Source organism: Arachis stenosperma, chromosome 2 (genome assembly GCF_014773155.1).
Source record: "Arachis stenosperma cultivar V10309 chromosome 2, arast.V10309.gnm1.PFL2, whole genome shotgun sequence".
NCBI lineage: Eukaryota > Viridiplantae > Streptophyta > Magnoliopsida > Fabales > Fabaceae > Arachis > Arachis stenosperma.
This window is the reverse complement of record NC_080378.1, coordinates 31,097,687-31,120,614: the sequence shown is the minus strand read 5'-3', so window position 1 is coordinate 31,120,614 and position 22,928 is coordinate 31,097,687. Positions and strand designations below refer to the sequence as shown.

Genomic DNA, 22,928 nt, shown 5'->3' with positions numbered 1-22,928 from the left:
ACCGAAAATTATTTGAAATGTATGACTAGAGAGAAACGGACGGATCTTTAAGAACAAGAAAATCGGAATAAAAAAAGTGTTTTTTAGATCTTTAACCAATTACAGAAAATAATGTAGTTTGGATCCTTTTAATTGTTGATGTCATTGTCCAAGATAAGACTAAAAATTGTTTTCAGGTTTTGATTGATTTTTTTTATGTTTATAATTTTGTCGTCTCATTTTATTACGTTGAACTCACTTGTTAAAAAAAACGTATAATATATGTATAAACAAATTATAGGGTAAAAAACCATAATAAGCCAACTGGCTCAAAAAATAACGTAAATACGCCAAAGCAAAAATCGTTTCAGCAATAAGCCAGACCGCATTTTTATATAATTCGAACCAGCTTGGTTCGAACTAGAAATGGTAGTAATTCGAACCAAGGTGGTTCGAATTAGGTTATTTTATTTGTTAATAAATCGAACCAACCTGGTTCGAATTATGAATGAATGTAATTCGAACCAAGGTGGTTCGAATTAGGTTATTTTATTTGTTAATAAATCGAACCAACCTGGTTCGAATTATGAATGAATGTAATTCGAACCAAGGTGGTTCGAATTATAGAGAGAAAGGGTTTTCCGTGTAAATCGAACCGGGCTGGTTCGAATTACACAAATCATAGGTCGAACCAGACCGGTTTGAATTAGGGTGAGACTGACTGAGCTGTTTATCTATGGACGAGGCAGATCCGAATCGGCCAAAGAGGTGCGGCCTATGGCGCCAACCCGGCTTATGTCACCATTCATAGTTCGAACCAGACCGGTTTGATTGTTTATGAATAATGCAACACTTTCCGTGGATGCACAATTTAATAAGAAAAAAATAATCACTAAACTGTTTCAAGATTCGTTGATCGTACGAAGTGAATGTCCCACAAGAGAAATAAAAAAAAAAACATAGGTGAACAGACTACAACATAATAAAGTAAATGAACAAAATTGGTGGAGTGAAAAAATGGGTGACAAGACATAACACTGTCACCGAATTTCAAATATGATGACGGAAAAGACTCTAACATGCCTCTTTGTTTGAAATGCTCTTCTTTGGGGTTAACTTAGCGGAGAAGTATTATTTAAAGACAATAATTAAAATAAAATATTATTCAGTAATAAAAATTAAATATTGGAAACTGTCCAAACTATGGAAAAAAAAGTACAAACCACTATCATACATGATTGAACTTTAAAGAAAAAAATACATGAAACATGAATCATCTAAACAGATGCGACCCAGTGCCACAGCGACGGGGTACCCGTGCCCTCTGACCTCGGCGGATCAACGGCTCCACATCCTCGATGTCATCCTCGTCATCCGGTGGGGCAGGCTGTGCTGGTGGCGCAACATGCAGGGGTGTCGCCGAAATCCCTGCGACAGACTGTGATGCAGCGGTGAAGGCGGATGGAGGAGTACCTCCGAGACAGAACTGGTGACCAGCGGATGAGGATGGAGGCTCATTCAGATCAACATCTAACGGGGCCTGTGTGCCTGAGGTCTGACCACCACTGCGCGGAGTGGCCTCCCCCTGCATGATGGCGCTGATCTCGTCAAGGAAGCGTGGACTCCCGAAGTCCCCAACAAGTGTGTCTGACCCAATGAAGTCTGACCACTGTGATCCGGAGATGCGCCAAGGTGTCCCCCCCTGCTCAGGCTGGTCATCGGCTGGCACACCAACGAAGTAATCTCCAAGAGGGCCTGATTCAAGTACAGCATCACCTGTGTAAGCCCCGGCACCCATCCCTGTACCATACAACTCACCTGCATGACCATGATCGTGTGTGGTAGTACCAGCAGATGCAGCAGCCCCTGAACCACCCCCACCAACGGGCCGATGCTGATCGTCGGTGTCGTCCCGATGGTCAGGACGACCCCTCGCCCTACCTCGCCGGCCTCGTCCTCCGCCTCTAGCGGGACCGGCGTCGTAATCATCGTGCACACCAAGGTCAGGCCACCTCCACTCACGCTGGCTCTTCCGTGTCCCCACACCCATCCTCCTATCAACCCTACGCCTGTCCGGCACGTCCTCCTGACGATCCATGTCAGGAACTCGCCCCGGACCCCGCTGTGAGGCCTCTAATGGAATAGGAACTGCTCTAGGATCCCCCAACTGCGACTCCGGAGACAAGAACCTCTTACCATACTGACGCCACCAGTCAAGGAACGCATGCGAAGGACCGGGGTCGCCTACAACGTCGAACCTCAGCACACAGTCCTGACGAGAGTCCCAAAGGAGATGCCACCTCTGCAAAGTAGACGGGAACCATCGATCGCCGCCTCTACCGTCCTTGGACATCAAAAAGTCAATGTTCAGGGCGGGATGCGGAATGGGCTGAACCCCACCAAACTGCGGAAGAACACGATCTATCTGATGCCACTCTATCACAGCAAAGTAGATCAGCGCCGTCACAGAGCGCCACAACGCCATATGCCGAGGCTCCAAAACCTCTGGATGCACAACCTGAAGTACGTCCGGAGTAGTATACGGCATCCATAGAAACTGCAAAAGGAACTCACCCTTGTCAGGGCAACTTTATCACACAACTAGAAATGCTAGATTCTAAAAGGAGACTTGTTAAGTAGCATACTCACCTCCCCATCCTGTAACATGTCTATCCTGAGCCTCCACATCTCCACTCTAGGACCCTTCTCGCTCCCGGAAGGGTTGTAACCTGACCATCTGCACCATACACATTTGTTACATGAACAGAAATATTAATGACTACGCAGTTATGTATGTCAAATTGAAATAGAGAAGGCATAGTATAGTACCTGGATGCCAATGGCCAGCTCGACTCCTCATATCCTGCGGGCCTAAATCGAGGAAAGCGCCAAAAGATCCAAGACTGGAGCAGCTGAAGCGGACCCGCTAACTTGACCACATGTCTGTTTGTCACTCGGCACATGCACCGGTACAACCAAGCCAGTGCGGCGGAACCCCAGCTGTAGGTACCCATCTCCTCCAGCCTAGCTACGTACGGGAGCCATCTGATGTGAATCCGGTTCCCGGACTTGTCCGCAAACAGCTGCGTGCCCAACAACATCATGATGTACGCACGGGCATAACGGCGCACAGTCTCATCATCAGCATCCTCAGGGCACTACCCGAAGGTCTCCTGAAACCAGCTGCAGTTTACTGCGTACTTCTGAACCTGGCTGGGAGGAGGTATAACTCCGAGCAACTCCTGGAACCAGACCCAGGCTGGATGGCCACCCTCGATGTATATATGGAACTCGGACAAGCACCCGCTCACGTAACGGCCGTCCACTGGCAAACCCAGCTGGTATGCCACGTCCTGGAGTGTGATGGTGCACTCTCCGAACGGCATGTGGAACGTGTGCGTCTCTGGACGCCATCGCTCTACGAAAGCACTGACAAGAGCCTCGTCTAGCCGGAACCATCGGTCGTTCAGCCTTGCAAGATGGTATAGACCTGCCATCTGCAAGTACGGAACGTATCTGTCATCAAGTCGCATGCCCTGCTGCCGCCGCATGCTCCTAATGCATCGCTGGGGCTGCTCACAAAATGAAACGCTCAGTTAGAACCGGCTTGAAATCCAACCACAACCATAAGCAGCATCATAAATCATCAACATACCATTCTGCTAAATAAGACCGCATAACATTACATGAAAGATAACCAACTAGAAAACAAATCCATAGACCGCACAACTAAACCGCATAAATAAACCAGCCTAACGAGAAACAGCTTAACTAAACCGGTTTACGTAAAAGAGCTACGGTAAAAACAACTAGCATAAAAAAAGTCAAACAAATCACCAACATAAAACCACTAACGAAAATCACCTACCCTAAACCACTAACATAAACCGTTTGCATAAACCACTCGCAAAAACCGCTAACACAAACCACCAACATAAACCACCAACAGAAACCACTAACTTAAACCACTAGCATAAACCACTAACAAAACTACTAACATAACCCACCTACATAAACCACTAACATAAACCACTAACATAAACCACCATCTAACCCACATGCAAAACCACTAACATAAACCACCAACAGAAACCACTAACTTAAACCACTAGCATAAACCACTAACTTAAACTACTAACATAAACCACCTACATAAACCACTAACATAAACCACTAACATAAACCACCATCTAACCCACATGCAAAACCACTAAGGCACAAATACCGCTAGAATAAAAAATATTTCCGTACTAACCTCCTCGTCGATGACCCCGGCTATATGAGCGACTCCGTCCAACCGATATAACCGTGCCGGATCGTCCCCCATGAGCAGAGTATTCCGTTCAGCTATTATTCGGAGAGAATCTCGGTCGTTTTCTCTGAGATTTTGTGGGGTAGGGGGAGGAATAAGAGTTCGAATGAGGGTGATTCGAACTCCTTATATAGCCGAATCAAAGGTAATTCGAACCACCTTGGTTCGATTTATGAAGGAGAGTAATTCGAACCAGCTTGGTTCGAATTACATGCTTTGCAATGGTCGTAGTTCGAACTAGCCTAGTTCGAATTATGTGGGATTGAAGTTCGAACCACCTTGGTTCGAATTACGTTGAAATAACAACCTCTAATTCGAACCACCCTGGTTCGAATTACTACCATTTTGAGTTCGAACCAAGCTGGTTCGAATTATATAAAAATGCGGTCTGGCTTATTGATGAAACGATTTTTGCTTTGGCGTATTTACGTTATTTTTCCACTCATTTGGCTTAATATGGTTTTTTACCCCAAATTATACTAATATGAAATATCTTTTTTTTTTAACGATAAATAAAAAATGAATAACGTAGGTAGAGGGTACATATTGCACCACACGACCGTTAGGAATGGCATATCCGTCAACGGTGGGTCCCATCTCCCAAAAAACGGAGACAGAATCAGAACAGTTCAGACTTCAGAGGACGCGTTAAGGTTAAGCACCGCTTCTGACACGATGTTTTCGCGTCTCCCGAATATGCGGATAAGACACCAAACAGATGCTGATTCATGCTGATTACGCACAAATGCACAATTATCAAATTCACTTTGTTATGATGAGATAATTTCTTTTATTTTTTCTTATTCTTATTTCTTCCCACGTTTTTGCCTCACTTTGCGACTATACACAACACATGGGAGCCTTATTCCTTTTATCTTTTAGTTGCATATTAAAAATAATGAAATTTGAACCTCAGATTTATTCTATTCTATTTGACCATACCATTGTAATGGCTTTCATTCTATTCATGTTGGGTAACTAATTAAGGACTTTTATTTTATTTATCAGGTCGAATTTATTCTTTTTCTTAGTATTTTATAACTATATTATTTAACTATTTTCACATATTTAAAAACATTTGATAAAATCACGGTATATTATGATGGGTAATTTGTTGTGGTGTTTTCATATTTTCTAAAAAAAATATAGAATATTAATATATTATCTGTTAATTTATTATTAATAATAATTAATTATATTTTAAACACATATATAAAGAGATATATCTAGGAAATATATTTATAAAGACATTTTTATTAGACACAACTATAAAAAAAAATATTTTTGTTAAACACATCTATAAATAAGAGTCAACAAAAATTAACAGAAATACTGCTGGTAACATAGCGGGATTATTTCTAAAATTATAATATACGTAATTATAAAATATTATGATAGATATATCAAATCGATTCTAAAATTTTAAAATCCTTTTTAGACTAATTTATATAGTAAAATATTAGAATTCAATAATGAAATTATTAAAATTGATCGTGCATACAAAATTTTTCAAAAATATAAATCAGCAAAACTTATATTATATTACCGAATATATATTAGAAATTTAGTATTTTTAAAAACAAATAAAATCACCTCGAATCCCCAAAGAAAAATTGAGATTGCTTAACAAGTGTATGATAGGATGGAGAAGCATTATTCCTTTATGCTTCCGTAGTTCCATTCCATCATATACTCTTTTTATTTATTTAATTTTTAATTTTAGGAAAAGTCTAGGGGGCCAGCAGTTTTATTGAATTTTGGCCAGTATGTAACCAGCAGAGAAAAGTGAGCCATTGGATGAAATCTCACACCAATCTCACACCATCAAATCATCATTGATGGCTAGTTGATGGCTAACAATCACAAAAATTACTGGCCCCTAGCATTGTTCTTAATTTTATTGTCAAGAGTAAAGAAAAGGAAATGCCTCTGGCTTTAAAATGACAAGGAAGCAACAAAGCCAGAGCGGGAACGAACACACACACACAAGAGAACTCCTCTTCTCTTCTTTTGTGCATAAATATAAAGCTCTGTCTTTAACCTCTTTGCTCACACAACAAGCAAAGCATTTTAGCATTCAACACCTTATTAACCCGCTTTTCTAGAGATCCGTCCTTATAACTCCTTGGTTCCAACCCTTTCATTCCATTCCGTTAAAGCTTCTTCCTTATTTCAGTGAGTTCTTTTCTCATTTTCGTTACTCTGGACTCTGGAGCCTTCTTTATTCTTGCTTCCTTCCTTTTCTTAGCTATTTACTTGAAATCTCTAGCGTTTTTTCTTTTTTCTTTTTATGCCGTTTAAAACACTATTTTCGCAACAATAAAAGAAAACTCTGTTTTGCGATTTTTTTTTTTTTTAGATTTGGTGTATGCGCATTGGATTGGCTCAGATCTGATGCCGTTTTGAGATTCCAGCTGTCGTTTCTTTCGATTTTATCATTTTATATTTTCCATTTTCCGTTTTCCGTTTGGTGATCGTTAATGTTATGGCCTAACCCCTAACCGCCGCCGCCGCCGGCGGCGGCTCTGGTCAACAAATGACTTCTGAATCGGAAATATAGCTTCCGCGTCAAACGGCGTTAATATGTTAATTGACCTTTTTTTTTTTTACTTTCCTTTTCCTTTTTATGTTATAGAAAAGTCTAATTTTACGCTATTAAGTGTTATTTAGTTATCTGTATTAAAATTTGTAGCTATGGTAAGAAAATAATTTATTAATGTGTAATGAAGGATATGATGGAAATTATTTTGCGTTTCATTTTTTATTATTTTAATATCTTGAGAGTGTTGCAGATATGTCTCCACCAATTGAGTCCCCAGCCAAGGTTGCCATAACTCAGCATTCTAAAACTCCACCACTTAATGAGAGGATCATTTCATCCATGACAAGGAGATCCGTTGCTGCACACCCTTGGCATGATCTTGAAATAGGTCACCACTAACATCTATTTTTCTCTTTGAAAGAAAAGATGCTTTTGATCAAAATGTGCTTCTTGTGTTTTCTTACTTTGTTTGGCATTCTAATTGGTGATTTCACTACAATGCAGGACCTGAAGCTCCAAAGATCTTTAATTGTGTAAGTATGCTTATAATGCTGAACTTAAATTTTGCAAATGGTTGTAGTTTTGGATGACCATTTACACTGTAAAGGTAGTTATTTTTTTGACATCGCGAGACACGTGTGAAACTCCTTTACCCTCACAAAATGCATCAAAATTTAAATTCTTGTTGTAGAAGTCTTAAGCATCAATGCATCATAAACATTATTTAATTGATGGCATGAATTGTGATACAGAAATACAAAAGCAGAGAGATGGAAATGGATATTTTCTATTCACACATTTAGGAAGAATAGAAAATACAAAAAATTTTGTCTTTTAGCAGAACGAGTTTCTGTATCTACTATCTATGACTTTCTCGCTCGGCATTTTTATGTCAATGACAGTAGCCAAACATAGCCTTCAGGGATCATTATTTGATTGATGCCACACATTATAAGTATACAATAGAATGCTATCTTCAATTACAATCTCTACTAATTGTACAGCTTGATATGCAGTTATGGATACAAGCTGCATATCAAGTTGTGAGCTGAAATTGTTATCTGAAAAGGAAATTAAATAAGATCTTTATGGCGAAAAAGAGAATTTGACATTTTGGTTGCAATGAACATTTCAGGTGGTTGAAATTGGAAAAGGAAGCAAGGTGAAATATGAACTTGACAAGAAAACTGGGCTTATCAAGGTGATCAATCATAGCCTGTTGTACCGTTTAGCATGTTAATCTTGTTTCTGTATGATATTCCTGAACATGCATTCATTTGCAGGTTGATCGTGTGCTTTACTCATCAGTTGTATATCCTCACAACTACGGGTTTATCCCACGTACCATTTGCGAGGATAGTGACCCCATGGACGTCTTGGTTATTATGCAGGTACTTTCATTTTGCTCTGTCAAGCATCAACTTCTTTCAAATAATTCCCTGTGTGATGATTCCTTGGGATCTAAGCACATGTGAATGCAGGACTTTTGTCAAATCAGGATTTGGTTGCAAATTGTAATGTGAATTGCATGTGTTTGGCATTCTTAGAAATGTTGTCCTTCTTGTGGATGGTAGCCTGTCAAGTTTTTGCACAAGAGCAGGCAAATTTGATATATTGTTATTAATTATAAAATAGAATTTTATTGTGATTGTCAACAATAAGTATTTACTAATGTATTATATCAGATGCAACAAGTTGGTGGTTCTGGTACACGGCGCAACATTTTAAGCAAGCTTTTCAATATATAGCTTCTATAGTATTTTCATGATTCTACCATCATATGCAGAGTAATCATTTTCTATTTAAAAATGATGTAGACATTGGGCCATATCTTTCTTATTACTAGGCTATGATCTGTCAATTCAAAATTCATTATTAAGTTACCAATAAATGTTTGCTAACAAATAGTCTTCTGGTTCAATCTTTATTTTTATTATTTTTTATTTTTTGTATTAAAGATTTGTGAGCCATCTTATATTGCATGATTTTTAGTATAAGATGTGTCATGATTTACGGTTTTGCTACTTTTTTAGATTCTAAACTTTATTCATACTTCAACAGGAGCCAGTTCTTCCCGGTTGCTTCCTTAGGGCCAAAGCTATTGGACTCATGCCTATGATTGATCAGGTATAAATATTAAATACACAGTTCCTAATACCACATGACAAGAACACTTCTTTTTTTGTATTATTAATCATACACTAACTGACAATTTTCAGGGTGAGAAAGATGACAAGATCATCGCCGTGTGCGCCGATGATCCCGAATATCGCCATTATAATGACATCAAGGAGCTTCCACCACATCGTCTGGCTGAAATCCGTCGCTTTTTCGAAGACTGTATCCTTAAAAATTTTTAATGCTCTTATGCTATAGTTTGGTCAGAACTTCCTTATTGTTAGGATCTGCTTAAACACTCGATTACATTATTCTTCTTTTTGCTTTTTGTTTTGGCACAATGTTTTTCCTTCATAAAATAAATAGACAAGAAGAATGAGAACAAGGAAGTTGCGGTAAACGACTTTCTTCCTGCCACAACTGCTTATGAAGCAATCAAGCACTCCATGTAAGCTAACATTTATGTGGTTCATGCACATTACTAATGTTTCTCCTCAGTTTATTAAACTCGAAGATTTTTATACCTTAAGATTAATGAGTTTACATAAATTGATATCATAAAATTTGACCCACAAACTCTTATTTGTTTATTGGAGGATCTAAACTGGCAGACCCTTAAAACCCATACGAGTCAAATCGAGTTTTGGATTTAGGGTCTATTTGCCATTTCGTTTAAGGAAATGTATTTGTTTACATTTTCAGTATTCTGTATTTTAAAAGAGTTGTAAAAAAAAAGTAAAAAATAATAAAAATTTGTTTTACATTTTTTTGTGTTTTTATTTTCTTTTTACAAAATTTTGTAAATAGAAAATTTTTCTAAACAGGTCCTTATATTTTTTTGCCCTAATAGTGCCTTTTCTCAAATATTAAGAATTTAGTTTTAATATTTACAAACGTATAACTATTTTTGTTTGTTCTGAAGGACCCTTTATGCGGACTACATTGTGGAGAGCTTGAGGCGGTAGTGTTGATGCGTGGGAATTTCTTTAATCGTGAAGAATTGAAGACATACTTATGATGATTAAAGGATGCAAGTTTTTACGAATATACTATATATTATGACGAAAAAGAAAAGGCTATATATACATGCATATTATTTTATTATTGAAGTGTGAATTCATATCTTCATTGTTTTTTTTTTTTTTTTTTGGTTAAGTAACGGGGCTAACGCCCTCATATCTTTCATTATTAATACCAAAATTACATGTTCGTTCTCGCCTTACTTTTGTAGTCCAAGATGCCTCAAACATGCATTTTCTTTTTATACTATATTCACCATTACCCTTTTCTTTATGTGCTTATGGACTGTATATTTGCCGTATGAAAACTATATCGACTATCGATTCGGATATAATTTTGAAAATAAATTAAGTAAAAAATTAAAAAAAAAAGATTAATAATAAATAAATTGTGAAAAAAATATTTTTATTAATGACAAATAAATAACATAAGAACTAAAAATAAGAAATAGTGATGAAGAACATGTATTAAAAATTTCACTAATGTAACAAAAGAATGAATGAATTTTTTTAAAGTGGAATACCTACTTTTATGAATTTTCGTTTGTATTTGATGAACAAAGTCAAGAATAATAAGAAAAATTAAAAGAGAGCAAAGAATAGAGATTTCTCTAACTTTTAGAAAAATCTTTTGATAGAAGTGAGTTGAGGTTTTTGATAGTCTCAAACTATTTTAAAAGGAAGTACATTATTCAATGGTTATAATGTTATATTCAATTTATTTTTTTTTATCACAAGACTTGTTATTAAATATAGTTGGCTGAAGGTATTTTTGGGTGTTCTCGTAAGTCTCTTTCACTAAAAATAGATGTAAGAAAAAAGTTGATTTTTCGATGTTCGTGACAAAGAAATATGTGGATAAAAGAATGCTCATGACATGTGATATTATTAATGATGAGACATCTAATTTGATTCACTCCTAACCAAATAATATTTTCTACACTTCAAATTTAAACAATTAATTTTTATCAATTTAATTTTCACTTAAAAAAAGTTTAACTTTTTAAAATATTCTTTTTGAATTTTATCCTTTTAGTCTAACACTTATTAGAAGAGGTTTACTTTTTTTTTTTTTGGCTATATTTGAACCATCTTAAAATTATTCATATACAATAAAATTAAATTTTTAGTGTACAACAAGTCAACAACTATCATTGACTTCTTTTATATTTTACAAGCGTCATGTATTATAAAAGTTAATTATATATTTGTATATATGTGTATTATTTTATATATTTTTAATATTTATTTTATATTTAAATATATATTTATATAAGTAATATACTTATATTTATTTAAATAAATATTATATAAAAATATTTTTAACAAAGAAAATAATTAAAATATATACATACGTTATATTGAACAATTTAATTAAACTAATATGATTTTCAGACATAATTTTCAAACATCTTTCATGTAAATAGACATCATTGATTTATCTCTCTAGAGATTTATAATACAAAAAGAGATAAACACAGTGCGAAAATGACGGAAACTTTGGCATCTTGATAAACTGTTAGTTAATTATGTGTTCAAAATAATCACCAATGGTGCATATCCTTCATCTAGAGTTTCGTATAGCAACGTTTCACATTTTTATCTTATTAGTTAAGGGAATTTAATTTAACTAGATTTTGATCAGGGCAATGTGTGGAGAATTTGAATTATGATTTTTATATATATTTATATTATTTTTTTGTTATTTATGATTGTTAAAGTGATCATTATAATTATCGTTGTAATATTTAATTATATAATCAATTTTTTTATCATTATAACTTTATGATATGTTGCTAACGAAAAAAGAGTAAATTCTAATGATTTAAACTTTATTTATAAATCTTACAATTTTTTTTATCGAAAATAGGAATATTTGAACCTGCAATCTATTAAGTAAGTATGAAAAGACTATGCCATTTGATTTGGATAAATTTTATTAAGTTCTGAAATTTTATCGCCCTTATTACAGAATCGAAAAAACAACTTTCAATATTTCATTCTGAGATTTCATATTTTTTGCTCTTAGCAGATTTCTTATTTGATATGATTACTGTTGCATGCTATACTTCCTTCAGCTGTTTATCTTGATTGGAACTATTTCAACTAATCAATGGATTGATTCATCTTAATGAAAGATTTCATTCTTTTGCTAATGTTTAAATTGGAGTGTCGTGTTGTGCATATATTTGTACATATTTGTTCAACTTGATAAAATAAGAAAAATAGAATTAGTAAAGATATTAAAAGTGTGATTTTTGTCAATTGAAGGAACTATTATTGTTAGAGACTTTCATGTAATTTTTAATATCCTAAGTTAAGGGGAGGATCTTTTGAACATTTTATTTGGGGATAATCTTTTGGATTGGCTTTTAGAGCCAACTTTGTTTCTACACTGCGGTGCCAACCTTATAATATGCTTGGATAGTGAAACTGCTTGATAATGGAACATTTTCATAAATTATCAAGAACTTTTTCTTCCTCTTCTGAGCAAGATGATGAAAGAAAGTGGATAGAAAATAAAAAGCTTTTACTTTGTATATACCTAAATCTTACCACTTATTTATGTCATTTATCACCAAATAAATTATTTTAACATATACTATAAAAAATAATTCTAATTATAATTAACGAATATTTTTTTAGCAATAAATGGCTAATGACTAATGTAAAATTATGTTATTTTATTATATTGATTTATATTGAATTTTATTCCTTGTAACGTTTAGTTTTTATTGTATTTGAAGAATAATATTTAAATTTATTAGAGCCACTTATAAAAAAAGAGGAGTGAAAGACTAACAATAAATAATTAAATATAGAATCACTTATGCTGACGTGGTATCATGTTAAAAACTTAAAAAGTTAAGAATAAATCTAGAAACTATATTTAGCTCTATTTTAATATATTAAAAAATATATTATAAAAACATATAAATATCACTCATATAAAATTACATAAGTACATATCAGTCTTATTTATAAAAATATTTAACAACTTAAAAATCATATAAATATTCATTCACATACCCTGAAAAATAAACATATGATATACAATTTTATTCATAAAACATATTTATATCACTTGAAAGTCATTTACACTTCTTCATATAAGAATATATGGAACTTATTCATCATAACACACTAACAGAAAAGAAATATCCTTTTATTTCAAATATTTGTTATCGATGTGATCCACTTGTCATCTTGCTTCATTTTGAATCCCATGAAACCTTGCAAAAAATTTTATGAACTACTATGGTAATCATGTGCTAAAAGTTAAGATAACTTTAAAATTGAAATATATTGGTTCATTTATTTTTATTAGATACATCTTAAAGTGCACCTTTTATTATTGTATAAGATAGATAATTGATATGATAACAAGGACGGATTCAAAAATATTATTATGGAGAGGCCAATAATATATATAATATTAAAAGATTATGCAAAAAATTATATAATGTAAGATGTTGTTGAGTTAAGAAATTAACTAAATTAATTAGTGATGACAAACATTATTTTTGGCAAAATAAATAATTAGTGTTGATAAATTAATTAATGAGTATATGTTGCTAATTATTTATTATTATGTTGCAGGCCAAAATTTCAATAGCCCAAATGGAATAAAAAGCAATTAGCAAGGATGATTGGGCTGAAAGCAAAAATCAGAAACCCAAGAAAAAGCAAAAGATAGAAGCCAAAGAAATCAGATAGACCAAACGGGTTACATGAACCAAACCTTTCCAAGCCCGTATCCATCCCACAAAGCTTCTCTTGTAAGATTGAATTCTTCACTCCTCCAAAATGTGCAACGTATCTCTTCTCTCTGACCAAGTCAAATCAGCTTCAGAAAAGTAAAAAAGAGAACGAGAGTGAAAGAGCTTCTTCACCAAGCAAATCACCAAAGAAGCAAGAAAGAGAAACTAAGCTTGAAAGGCAGAAGTCATCTCAATAAATCCAAACCAAATCAAGCTTAGGTTATAGGTAAATCTTTTCCTCATACATGCAACTCGGTCTTATCTCTTCTTCCCAACTCTCTGCTCTATCCGAAAATGGCATTCAAGGAAAAGTTGTGCTCTGCCCTATTCTGCTTCACATCTATGGTCACAAGTGATACTTGGGGACCAAGTAGTTTTTCAATGGCTAAGATCAAGTTGACCATGAGAAGATTTCTATGGTTACTGCTTTGTGGCTTTCGGTCAAGATGAGGAAGTCAGAGGGAAAGTTTCTATTCTGAGGATTATTGAGAAAAAGTAAATCTGTGGTTGGTGAAGCTCAAGACTCAAGGTGTTGACCTTGGAAGAAGAACCAAGCAACATGTAAGGAGATAAAAAGAAGCTTGCTGATTCATTCAGAGGCAAGGAGAGAAAACCAGAGAGTGAGAATAGTGTTCTGTTAAGAAGTTTCCTCTACTTGGATAATGCTTTCTTTCAAAGAAGCATTCGGCCAATACTGAAGAACTGCATCTGAGGTTTGCGAATCTGGTTTTGCACATAGCAAAGAGGCTATTGTTAAAGTCAATCTCCTTCATGTTTTACTGATTGTAATGTACTTTTCCAAATTTATCTTTCTGTAATTTCTTGTGAGAAAAGGCATTGTGAGAAAGTTCAAGTAAAAGCCATGAGTGAAAAAAAGGCTGAGTGATACACTTGAGAGAAAAGTCTAGAGTTAATTTTCTGATTTCTTTAGGTTGGCTAAGTGTCTTGTATCTTGTACCTGTTTGGTATCCCTTTCTTAGTTGGGTTAGCACTAAGAGTGAATAGTTAGGAGTTAGCATAGCCAATGTCAAGTTAGGATAGAACTTGAGTGTAAAATTGGTGTATGTAATTCTGTTAACTATAGTGAAATTCTTCCATAATTATGGAGGAGACTGGATGTAGGTTGCATAGCATAAGGCAACCGAACCAGGATACATGCTGGTGTCGCTTTTCTCTTCTCTGCTGAGTTCTGTTTTCTGATATTCATGAGACAAAAATAATTTGTCTCATAAATTTCCACTGCTGAGTTCAAACAGAATCAGAATTGTAATTTTGTTTAAAAAGGTCATAACAGCAACTTTAAAAGGTAGGTATAGATTCAACCTCCCTTCTCTAAGCCTACCACAACCTTCAGATGTATTACAAAAATATACTGATAAAGAATATATTTTAAAGTGTAAAAAATATGTGTGTAATTTTTACTAACAAAGTAGTCAATTCTTCGTATCATAAAATTCATCGATAATAGAATCTGTGTCAAATTTTTCAACAATTTTCTAATATAATTAAAAGACAATTAGCAAGAAATTCATCTTTCATTTTGTTTCTGAGTCATTCTTCATAATATTCATAGCTGAAAAGATCTTTCAGTTGTAGCAGTTGAAACAAAGAGAATTAATACCAAATGAATAAAAAAAACGGTCACAAGAAGAAAAAGAATTCACTTTATGGATTTTAAAAAATTTTACTTAATTAAAAAATATTAGTAATTAGAAAGAATTAATAAATTTTACTTTATTAGTAATTTTACTTTATTTAGTTTTTAGATATTAAAAATCATTAATATTTAGGTTGGACTAAAATTTTATTTATAATAGACTAAATATCAAATAAATTTTAAAAAAATTAAATCATACTTAATAATTTATTACTATTAATTTAAAAATTAAACTGGGGACCGAAGCCTCCACTCGTCCCCCCTTATGTCCGTCTCTGCATGATAAGTCTCACACCCAATTCAACTATAAAGAAATATATGAGAACTAACATTAAGATAGCTCGTCAAGCAATACTTACAAAGAATGTTGTTACCTTAATTTAGTAATTATGTTAAGTCAAGTCTTTTTTTCATGGTTGATTGAGTCACTATCATTTTCTTCTTCACTTTTTTCCTAATAAATATAATTACGTCAATCAATACTTATAAAGAATGTTACCTTGATTTAGTAATTATGTTAAGTCAAGTCTTCTTCTTCATGGTTGGTTGTATCACTATCATTTTCTTCTTTATTTTCTTCCTAATAAATACAATTTATATAGCCATTTACTACATATATTTAGCAAAAGTGGTAAAAAAAAAGAGATATGAGATTATGTGAGGAGGGATAAAGAAAATGTGTAAAGTGAATGTTAATTTATGGGTTAAGTATGATTTTGTTCCCCAACGTAGAGGCCGAAAATTGATTTCGTTTCCGGCTTTTTTTCGCTACAAAATGGTCCCCAAAGTTTCAGTTTGTTTTAAAATCGTCTTTTTTACCAATTTTATTTTTTTATTACCAAATTACCTTTCATTAAAAAATTATAAAATAAAATAAAAAAGAAAAAAAAAAGAAAGAAAGGCATCAGAGGGAGAAAGAGAATCGGGAGAGGGGAACGAGAAAGAGAAGGGGGAAGAAAGAGAATCCGGGGGAGAGGAGAGGGAAGGCCGCACTGCACCGTCGCACCGCCGTACTGCCGCCTGTGATCGGAAGGAGAAACAGAGAGCATGAGAGGAGAAAGCTAAGGGAGAAGAGAGAGATCAGAAGGGAGAATGCTAAGGGCCACCGCCGCTGCTCCTCGCCGTCGCCGCTGCCGCTCCTGCTCCTTGTCGTTCAGTGATAAACTAAATTTAGCATGCCGATTTAGAATTCAATAATGAATATGATCGTGAGTATAGTCTAATCGACATTTAAAATCCGCATCAAACAATCCTACAATCTATAACCGAGAGTACTAGTCTCCCGAGTCGTCCTCCCTTGGAATTGCTAGAGAATGCATATTATTGATTAGGAAGCTTTGTTATGGTTCTTTTAGAGTTTAGCGAGAATAGAAGACAAACTATCGATATTAGAAGACTTGGCCTAGGGTTGGCATTAGAAATTCTATCATTATAGTTTCCTCAATGATGATAACAATTAGGCTTTGCTTCATTTAGTTGATCCCTAGGTATAGAGGAAAGTCAAATGAGATTAACTAACTTGAGTCATAAGTCCTAGTTTTACCCTAGAGAAATCTAGCTTTAGTGCACTCCAAGTCAATTAGCAATTTCTAATTCCCAATCAACAATTGACATAAACTATTCAACTCTTTCTAATGGTCCAAACCCTATGCCAAGTAAGAAACTTTCACTCCATAACTAGTGTTGGCATTTTATCAAACAATTGATGAGCAAGAATGAAAGACATAATAAGAATGAGAAGAAATTAGAATTAAAAGTGCTTCAACACAAGAAATTAACAACAATCAACAAAGAACAATAATAGAAATGAACTTCTCAAGAAATTGATAGAATCCAAAACTACAAAGTTGAATCTAGGATCTATGAGAATTGAGCAATTACAAGCACTAATTGAGATTAGATAAGAAGATCTATAACATGAACAAAGTAAATTGAGAATTGCAATGGATCTCACCAAAGAGTGATTGAGAATTCAGAAATTGAAGAAGATGAACCCTAATGAGAGCTTGGAGTCTCTCTCCCTACCCAAGAGTGTAACTACCACAAGGAGAAAAATCTAGAACAAATGTAAAAATGAGCTAAAAGTCCCTTAACCCTTCAACCCCTGGTCCTTTTTAAGCTTCTCCCGCCAAGGCACTTCCCAAAATGGGATCTCCAACTGTCTCCACGCCTAGGTCACGTGACTCCTAAAAAAAATTCATGTTCGAGCATCGGCGCGCTCGCGCAAAGCACGCGTGCGCGCCACTGGGGCACCTTGCAATGCGAGCGGAAGCGTAACGTACGCGTGCGCGCCCATGGGGGTCATGGCTTAGCCGCTACACGTGCCGGCTCGTAGCTTGACTTCTGACTTTGACTTCTGGCTGCGCAATCCACGCGGGCGCGCCAAGTACGCGCACGCGCCCTTGCTGAAGTTCCCAAGGCTCAATTTCTCATGCTCCCCTCTTTTGCACCCACTTTCCTTCCCTCCTCCGGGTCATCTATGCCCTATATTCTGAAACCACTTAACACACAAGTCACGGCATCGAATGGCACCAATAGAAGAATAGAAATATATCTAGTTTAGTGCAAAATAAGCATGTTTTCATCCATGAGGCAAAAACTAGGGAAGAAACACAAAGCCGTGTATTTTCATATGAAAAGCGCGTGGAATCGTCGATAAAACCCCTGAAATCGATACAAGATAAACCCTAAAATTGGGGTTTATTAACCTCCCCACACTTAGATTATAGCATGTCCTCATGCTTAGAAAAATGCAAAAGACCAAGGGATCATAAAGGTATAAGACTCATGAGGTGCAACCTACTTACATGAATGCAACTATGACTAGTGCTACTATCTACTTGGTTACGAACAAATCAACCTTCCTAAGATACATTCAAGCATATAGGGTAAGATAGTGGCCAATACATGGGACTTACCAATTTTCAGTCATCAAGTGCAACATACGCAACTTTGCATGAAGAACGCTCGTGAGAGCCGGGAACAAGAATTAGAGCCTTCGAACCCTCACCGGAAGTGTTTACACTCTATTCGCTCAAGTGTTTAGGGTTGTGGTGCACGAATTTGTGATCCGCACAACTAACCAGCAAGTGCACTGGGTCGCCCAAGTAATACCTTACGTGAGTAAGGGTCGATCCCACGGAGATTATTTTTGTTGAAACGAACTATATTTATTTTATTAATATTAGTCAGGAGGCCAATAAGATTATTTGGATTTAATTGTAAGAAGTCAAAGTGTTTAAAATTATTAGAAGAATAAAAGAGAATCAAATCGTTACTTGTTGTGCAGTAATGAGAAATATGTTGGAGTTTTGGAGATGCTTTGTCCTTTGAATTTCTACTTTTCCTTGAAATCCTCTTCCCACAAGCAAGGTCCCTTCCATGGCAAGCTCTATGTAGGGTGTCAACGTTGTCAATGGCTACCTCCCATCCTCTCAGTGAAAACGTTCCTATGCTCTGTCACAGCACGGCTAATCATCTGTCGGTTCTCAATCAGGTTGGAATAGAATCCATTGATTCTTTTGCGTCTGTCACTAACGCCCAACCTTCAGGAGTTTGAAGCTCGTCACAGTCATTCAATCCCTGAATCCTACTCGGAATACCACAGACAAGGTTTAGACTTTCCGGACTCTCATGAATGCTGCCATCAATCCGGCTTATACCATGAAGATTCTGATTAAGGAATCTAAGAGATACTCATTCAATCTGATGTAGAACGGAGGTGGTTGTCAGGCACACGTTCATGGATTGAGGAAGGTGATGAGTGTCACGGATCATCACCTTCTCCATAATTAAGCGCGAATGAACATCTTAGATAAGAACAAGCGTGTTTGAATGGAAAATAAAGGAATTGTATTAATTCATCGAGACGCTGCAGAGCTCCTCACCCCCAACAATGGAGTTTAGAGACTCATGCCATCAAAAAGTATGTAATTTAGATCTAAAAATGTCATGAGGTACAGAATAATTCTCTAAAAGTTGTTTAAATAGCAAACTAGTAACCTATGTTTACAGAATATGAGTAAACTAAGATAATTGGTGCAGAAATCTACTTCTGGGACCCACTTGGTGTGTGCCGGGGCTGAGACTAAAGCTATCCATGAGTAGAGGCTTTTCTTGGAGTTAAACTCCAAGTTATGACGTGTTTTGGGCGTTCAACTCCGGATCATGACGTTTTTCTGGCGTTTAACTCCAGACAGCAGCATGTACTTGGCGTTCAACGCCAAGTTACGTCATCTATCTTCGCTCAAAGTATGGACTATCATATATTGCTGGAAAGCCCTGGATGTCTACTTTCCAACGCCATTGAGAGCGTGCCAATTAGACTCCTATAGCTCCAGAAAATTCATTTCGAGTGCAGGGAGGTCAGGATCCAACAGCATCAGCAGTCCTTTTTCAGCCTAAGTCAGATTTTTGCTCAGCTTCCTCAATTTCAGCCAGAAAATACCTGAAATCACAGAAAAATACACACACTCATAGTAAAGTCCAGAAATATGATTTTTGCTTAAAAACTAATAAAATTCTATTAAAAACTAATTAAAACATACTAAAATCTACATGAAATTACCCCCAAAAAGCGTATAAAATATCCGCTCATCACAACACCAAACTTAAACTGTTGCTTGTCCTCAAGCAACTAGATAAATAAAATAGGATGAGAGAAATTAAGAAGTAATAATATCTAAGAGTTTTAAATGGAGCTCAGATTCTTTTTAGATGAGCGGGGCTTGTAGCTTTTTGTTTCTGAATAGTTTTGGCATCTCCCTTTATCCTTTGAATTTCAGAATGATTGGCATCCATAGGAACTCAGAATTCAGATAGTATTATTGATTCTCCTAGTGTAGTATGTTGATTCTTGAACACAGTTATTTTATGAGTCTTGGCCGTGGCCCTAAGCACTTTGTTTTCCAGTATTACCACCAGATACATAAATGCCACAGACACATGACTAGGTGAACCTTTTTCAGATTGTGACTTAGCTTTGCTAGAGTCCCCAGTCAGAGGTGTCCAGAGCTCTTGAGCACACTCTGTTTGCCTTGGATCACGACTTTAACCACTCAGTCTCAAGTTTGTAACTTGGACCTGCATGCCACAAGCACATGGTTAGGGACAGCTTGGTTTAGCCGCTTAGGCCTGGAACTATTTCCTTAGACCCTCCTATCCACTGATGCTCAAAGCCTTGGATCCTTTTCACCCTTGCCTTTTGGTTTTAAGGGCTATTGGCTTTTTCTACTGCTCCTTCTCTTTTTTTTATTGCTTTTTCTTGCTTCAAGAATCAATTTCATGATTTTTCAGATCATCAATAATATTTTTTGTATTCCTCATTCTTTCAGGAGCCAATATTCATCAAATTCAAAGTACAAGTTATGCACTATTCAAGCATTCATTCAGAGAACAAAAAGTATTGCCACCACACATAGTTAATTATAATTTTTATTATTAAGAACTCGAAAAATATAGATTACTTCTTTATTCTAAAAAAAAATCTACTACTTTATTCATGCCTGATGATGATGAGAAAAATAAATTATAGCTTAATTGGAAATAAAATCAAAATAGATATACTAATTACTACTACTATATATCTCCTAAGGTAAATTTCTATAATAACACTATCACTAAGTTAAAGCAGAAAAATTGGAACTCAACAACCTGTTGTTTTGAGGAGTAGATGTTCCTCTAATCTGTGGGATGCTTTTCAATGATTAATTTTTGGCGCTTCAGCTCCCTTAGATCACGCACTTGCTCTTCCTATTCCTTAAGCAGTTTGCAAAGCATGCTACTTTGATTGTTCTGTTCTTCCTTTATTTGGTCCATAGCTTCTTGCAATTTGGAAATAGAAGCCTCAAGATGTCCCCAATATTCGAATTGAGGCAGCTCTGGGAGGGCTTCCTGTGCTCTCCTCTTGGCTGAATCATGTTGTTGCTGTTGTCTGACCATTGATATTCCAGTGATTGGCCTCTCAACTGGGATATACTCTGTTATTCCCATCTTCACTCCGGCATCTTTGCAGAGCATAGATATTAAGCTTGGATAGGCCAATTTGGCATCCTTGGAATTCCTGTTTGCTATTTTGTATAGCTCACATGAGATCAGTTGATGGACTTCTACTTCTTTTCCCAACATGATGCAGTGAATCATTACTGCTCTTTTAATGGTAACTTCAGAACGGTTGCTGGTGGGCAATATGGAACGCCCAATGAAATCTAGCCAGCCTCTGGCTACTGGTTTTAGATCTTCTCTTTTGAGTTGAATTGGGGTGCCAGTGGTGCTGGTGGTCCACCTGACTTCAGGGATGCATATATCCTCTAGAATCTTGTCTATACCTTTATTTACCCTCATCATTCTCCTATTAAAAGAGTCTGGGTCATCTTTCAGTTGAGGAATCTTAAATATCTCCCTGATCTTGTCAGGATGGGTATGAACAATCTTTCCTCTGACTAAGGTCCGATGGTCATAGAGAGCAGCTCCAATTATTCTTTGCCTGTCTGCCTGCCATAGATTAGCATAGAACTCCTGAACCATGTTCCTTCCCACTTTCGTTTCAGGATTGGCCAGAATTTCCCAATTCCTGTTTCGAATTTGCTCTTGGATCTCCGGATATTCATCTTCTTTCAGATCAAATTTGACTTCCGGGATCACTGATATGTGACTCATTATTTTGTAGTAATGGTCTGAATGTTCTTTAGTTAAGAACTTCCCTTGATTCCAAAGTGGCTTTGGAGTACTCTCTTTCTTGCCTCTTGGGGTGGGTTATTTTCCTTTAGGAGCCATGATCTTAATGAGTATGTTTTTGTGATCACGGATAACCACACCAAACTTAGAGCTTTGCTTGTCCTCAAGCGAAAGAGAAGAAAGGAGAGGGATAGGAGGAGAGCAAGTGTTGCAAGGTGATGAGGAGTGGGGCGCCGAACTCAAGATATAGGGAGGGGTGGGAAATTTCGAAAATAAGAAAAGAATAAGATAGAAGATATGATTTAGAAAAGATAGATATGATAAGAAAAAGATATAGTTAAAAAAAAGAAAGATATGAACAATAATTAAAAAGATAAATTTGAATTTTTAATTTTGAAAAAAATTTTAAAAAGATAATTGAGTTTTAAAAAAAACAAACTTAGAAGAGTTGGATTGGATTGGAAAACAATTTGTCCTTATGGATTAAGATATATTTGAAATTTTTGAAAAAGGAATTTTAGAAATTAGGGTTCTTAGAAAACTAATTTGATTTGAAGGATGACATTTTGAAACATGTTGATGCAAGAAATTATGAATTGAAACATAAAAATTTAGAAAATTTGTAAAAAAATTGAATTTTACCTCCTCCCTACCATCCTGGCGTTAAACGCCCAAATGCTGCATGTTTTGGGCGTTTAACGCCCAAATGTTGCTTCTCCTGGGCGTTCAACGCCCAGCTGATGCATCTTTCTGGCGTTGAACGCCAGGAAGTCCTTTGTAACTGGGCGTTTTTCTGAACGCCCAGGATGCTGTTAATCTGGCGTTAAACGCCCAGAAGGTGCTTCTTTCTGGCGTTTAACACCCA

At 35.7% G+C, this 22,928-nt stretch overlaps 2 protein-coding genes across 3 annotated transcripts; one reads left to right on the top strand and one right to left on the bottom strand.

The window, feature by feature from the left end:
• Nucleotides 1-3,137: 3,137 nt before the first annotated feature.
• On the bottom strand, nt 3,138-4,306 carry LOC130962763 (protein MAIN-LIKE 1-like). Its single transcript, XM_057888931.1, has 2 exons — nt 4,235-4,306; nt 3,138-3,551 (listed from the first exon to the last, which is right to left on the bottom strand). The coding sequence occupies exons 1-2, from the start codon at nt 4,304-4,306 to the stop codon at nt 3,138-3,140; spliced, it is 486 nt and encodes a 161-aa protein (XP_057744914.1).
• Nucleotides 4,307-6,216: 1,910 nt separating this feature from the next.
• Nucleotides 6,217-10,189, top strand: LOC130961756 (soluble inorganic pyrophosphatase 4). Of its 2 annotated transcripts, XM_057887752.1 has the most exons (9): nt 6,217-6,466; nt 7,084-7,221; nt 7,338-7,366; nt 7,969-8,034; nt 8,117-8,224; nt 8,895-8,960; nt 9,053-9,173; nt 9,318-9,399; nt 9,874-10,184. In XM_057887752.1, the coding sequence occupies exons 2-9, from the start codon at nt 7,086-7,088 to the stop codon at nt 9,914-9,916; spliced, it is 651 nt and encodes a 216-aa protein (XP_057743735.1). In that variant the 5' UTR covers nt 6,217-6,466; nt 7,084-7,085; the 3' UTR covers nt 9,917-10,184. The 2 variants fall into 2 exon arrangements, with proteins under 2 accessions (XP_057743735.1, XP_057743736.1); XM_057887753.1 differs by lacking the exon at nt 6,217-6,466 and having other exon boundaries at nt 9,874-10,189.
• Nucleotides 10,190-22,928: the final 12,739 nt, after the last annotated feature.

Excerpts from the sequence above, each read along its gene's own strand:
- LOC130962763 (XM_057888931.1), bottom strand. The coding sequence starts at position 4,306 with ATGGGGGACGATCCGGCACGGTTATATCGGTTGGACGGAGTCGCTCAT. Across the intron at positions 3,552-4,234 it reads CCGGGGTCATCGACGAGGAG|CCCCAGCGATGCATTAGGAG; the intron begins GTTAGTACGGAA and ends TTTTGTGAGCAG.
- LOC130961756 (XM_057887753.1), top strand. The coding sequence starts at position 7,086 with ATGTCTCCACCAATTGAGTCCCCAGCCAAGGTTGCCATAACTCAGCAT. Across the intron at positions 7,367-7,968 it reads CTCCAAAGATCTTTAATTGT|GTGGTTGAAATTGGAAAAGG; the intron begins GTAAGTATGCTT and ends TGAACATTTCAG. Across the intron at positions 9,400-9,873 it reads GAAGCAATCAAGCACTCCAT|GACCCTTTATGCGGACTACA; the intron begins GTAAGCTAACAT and ends TTTGTTCTGAAG.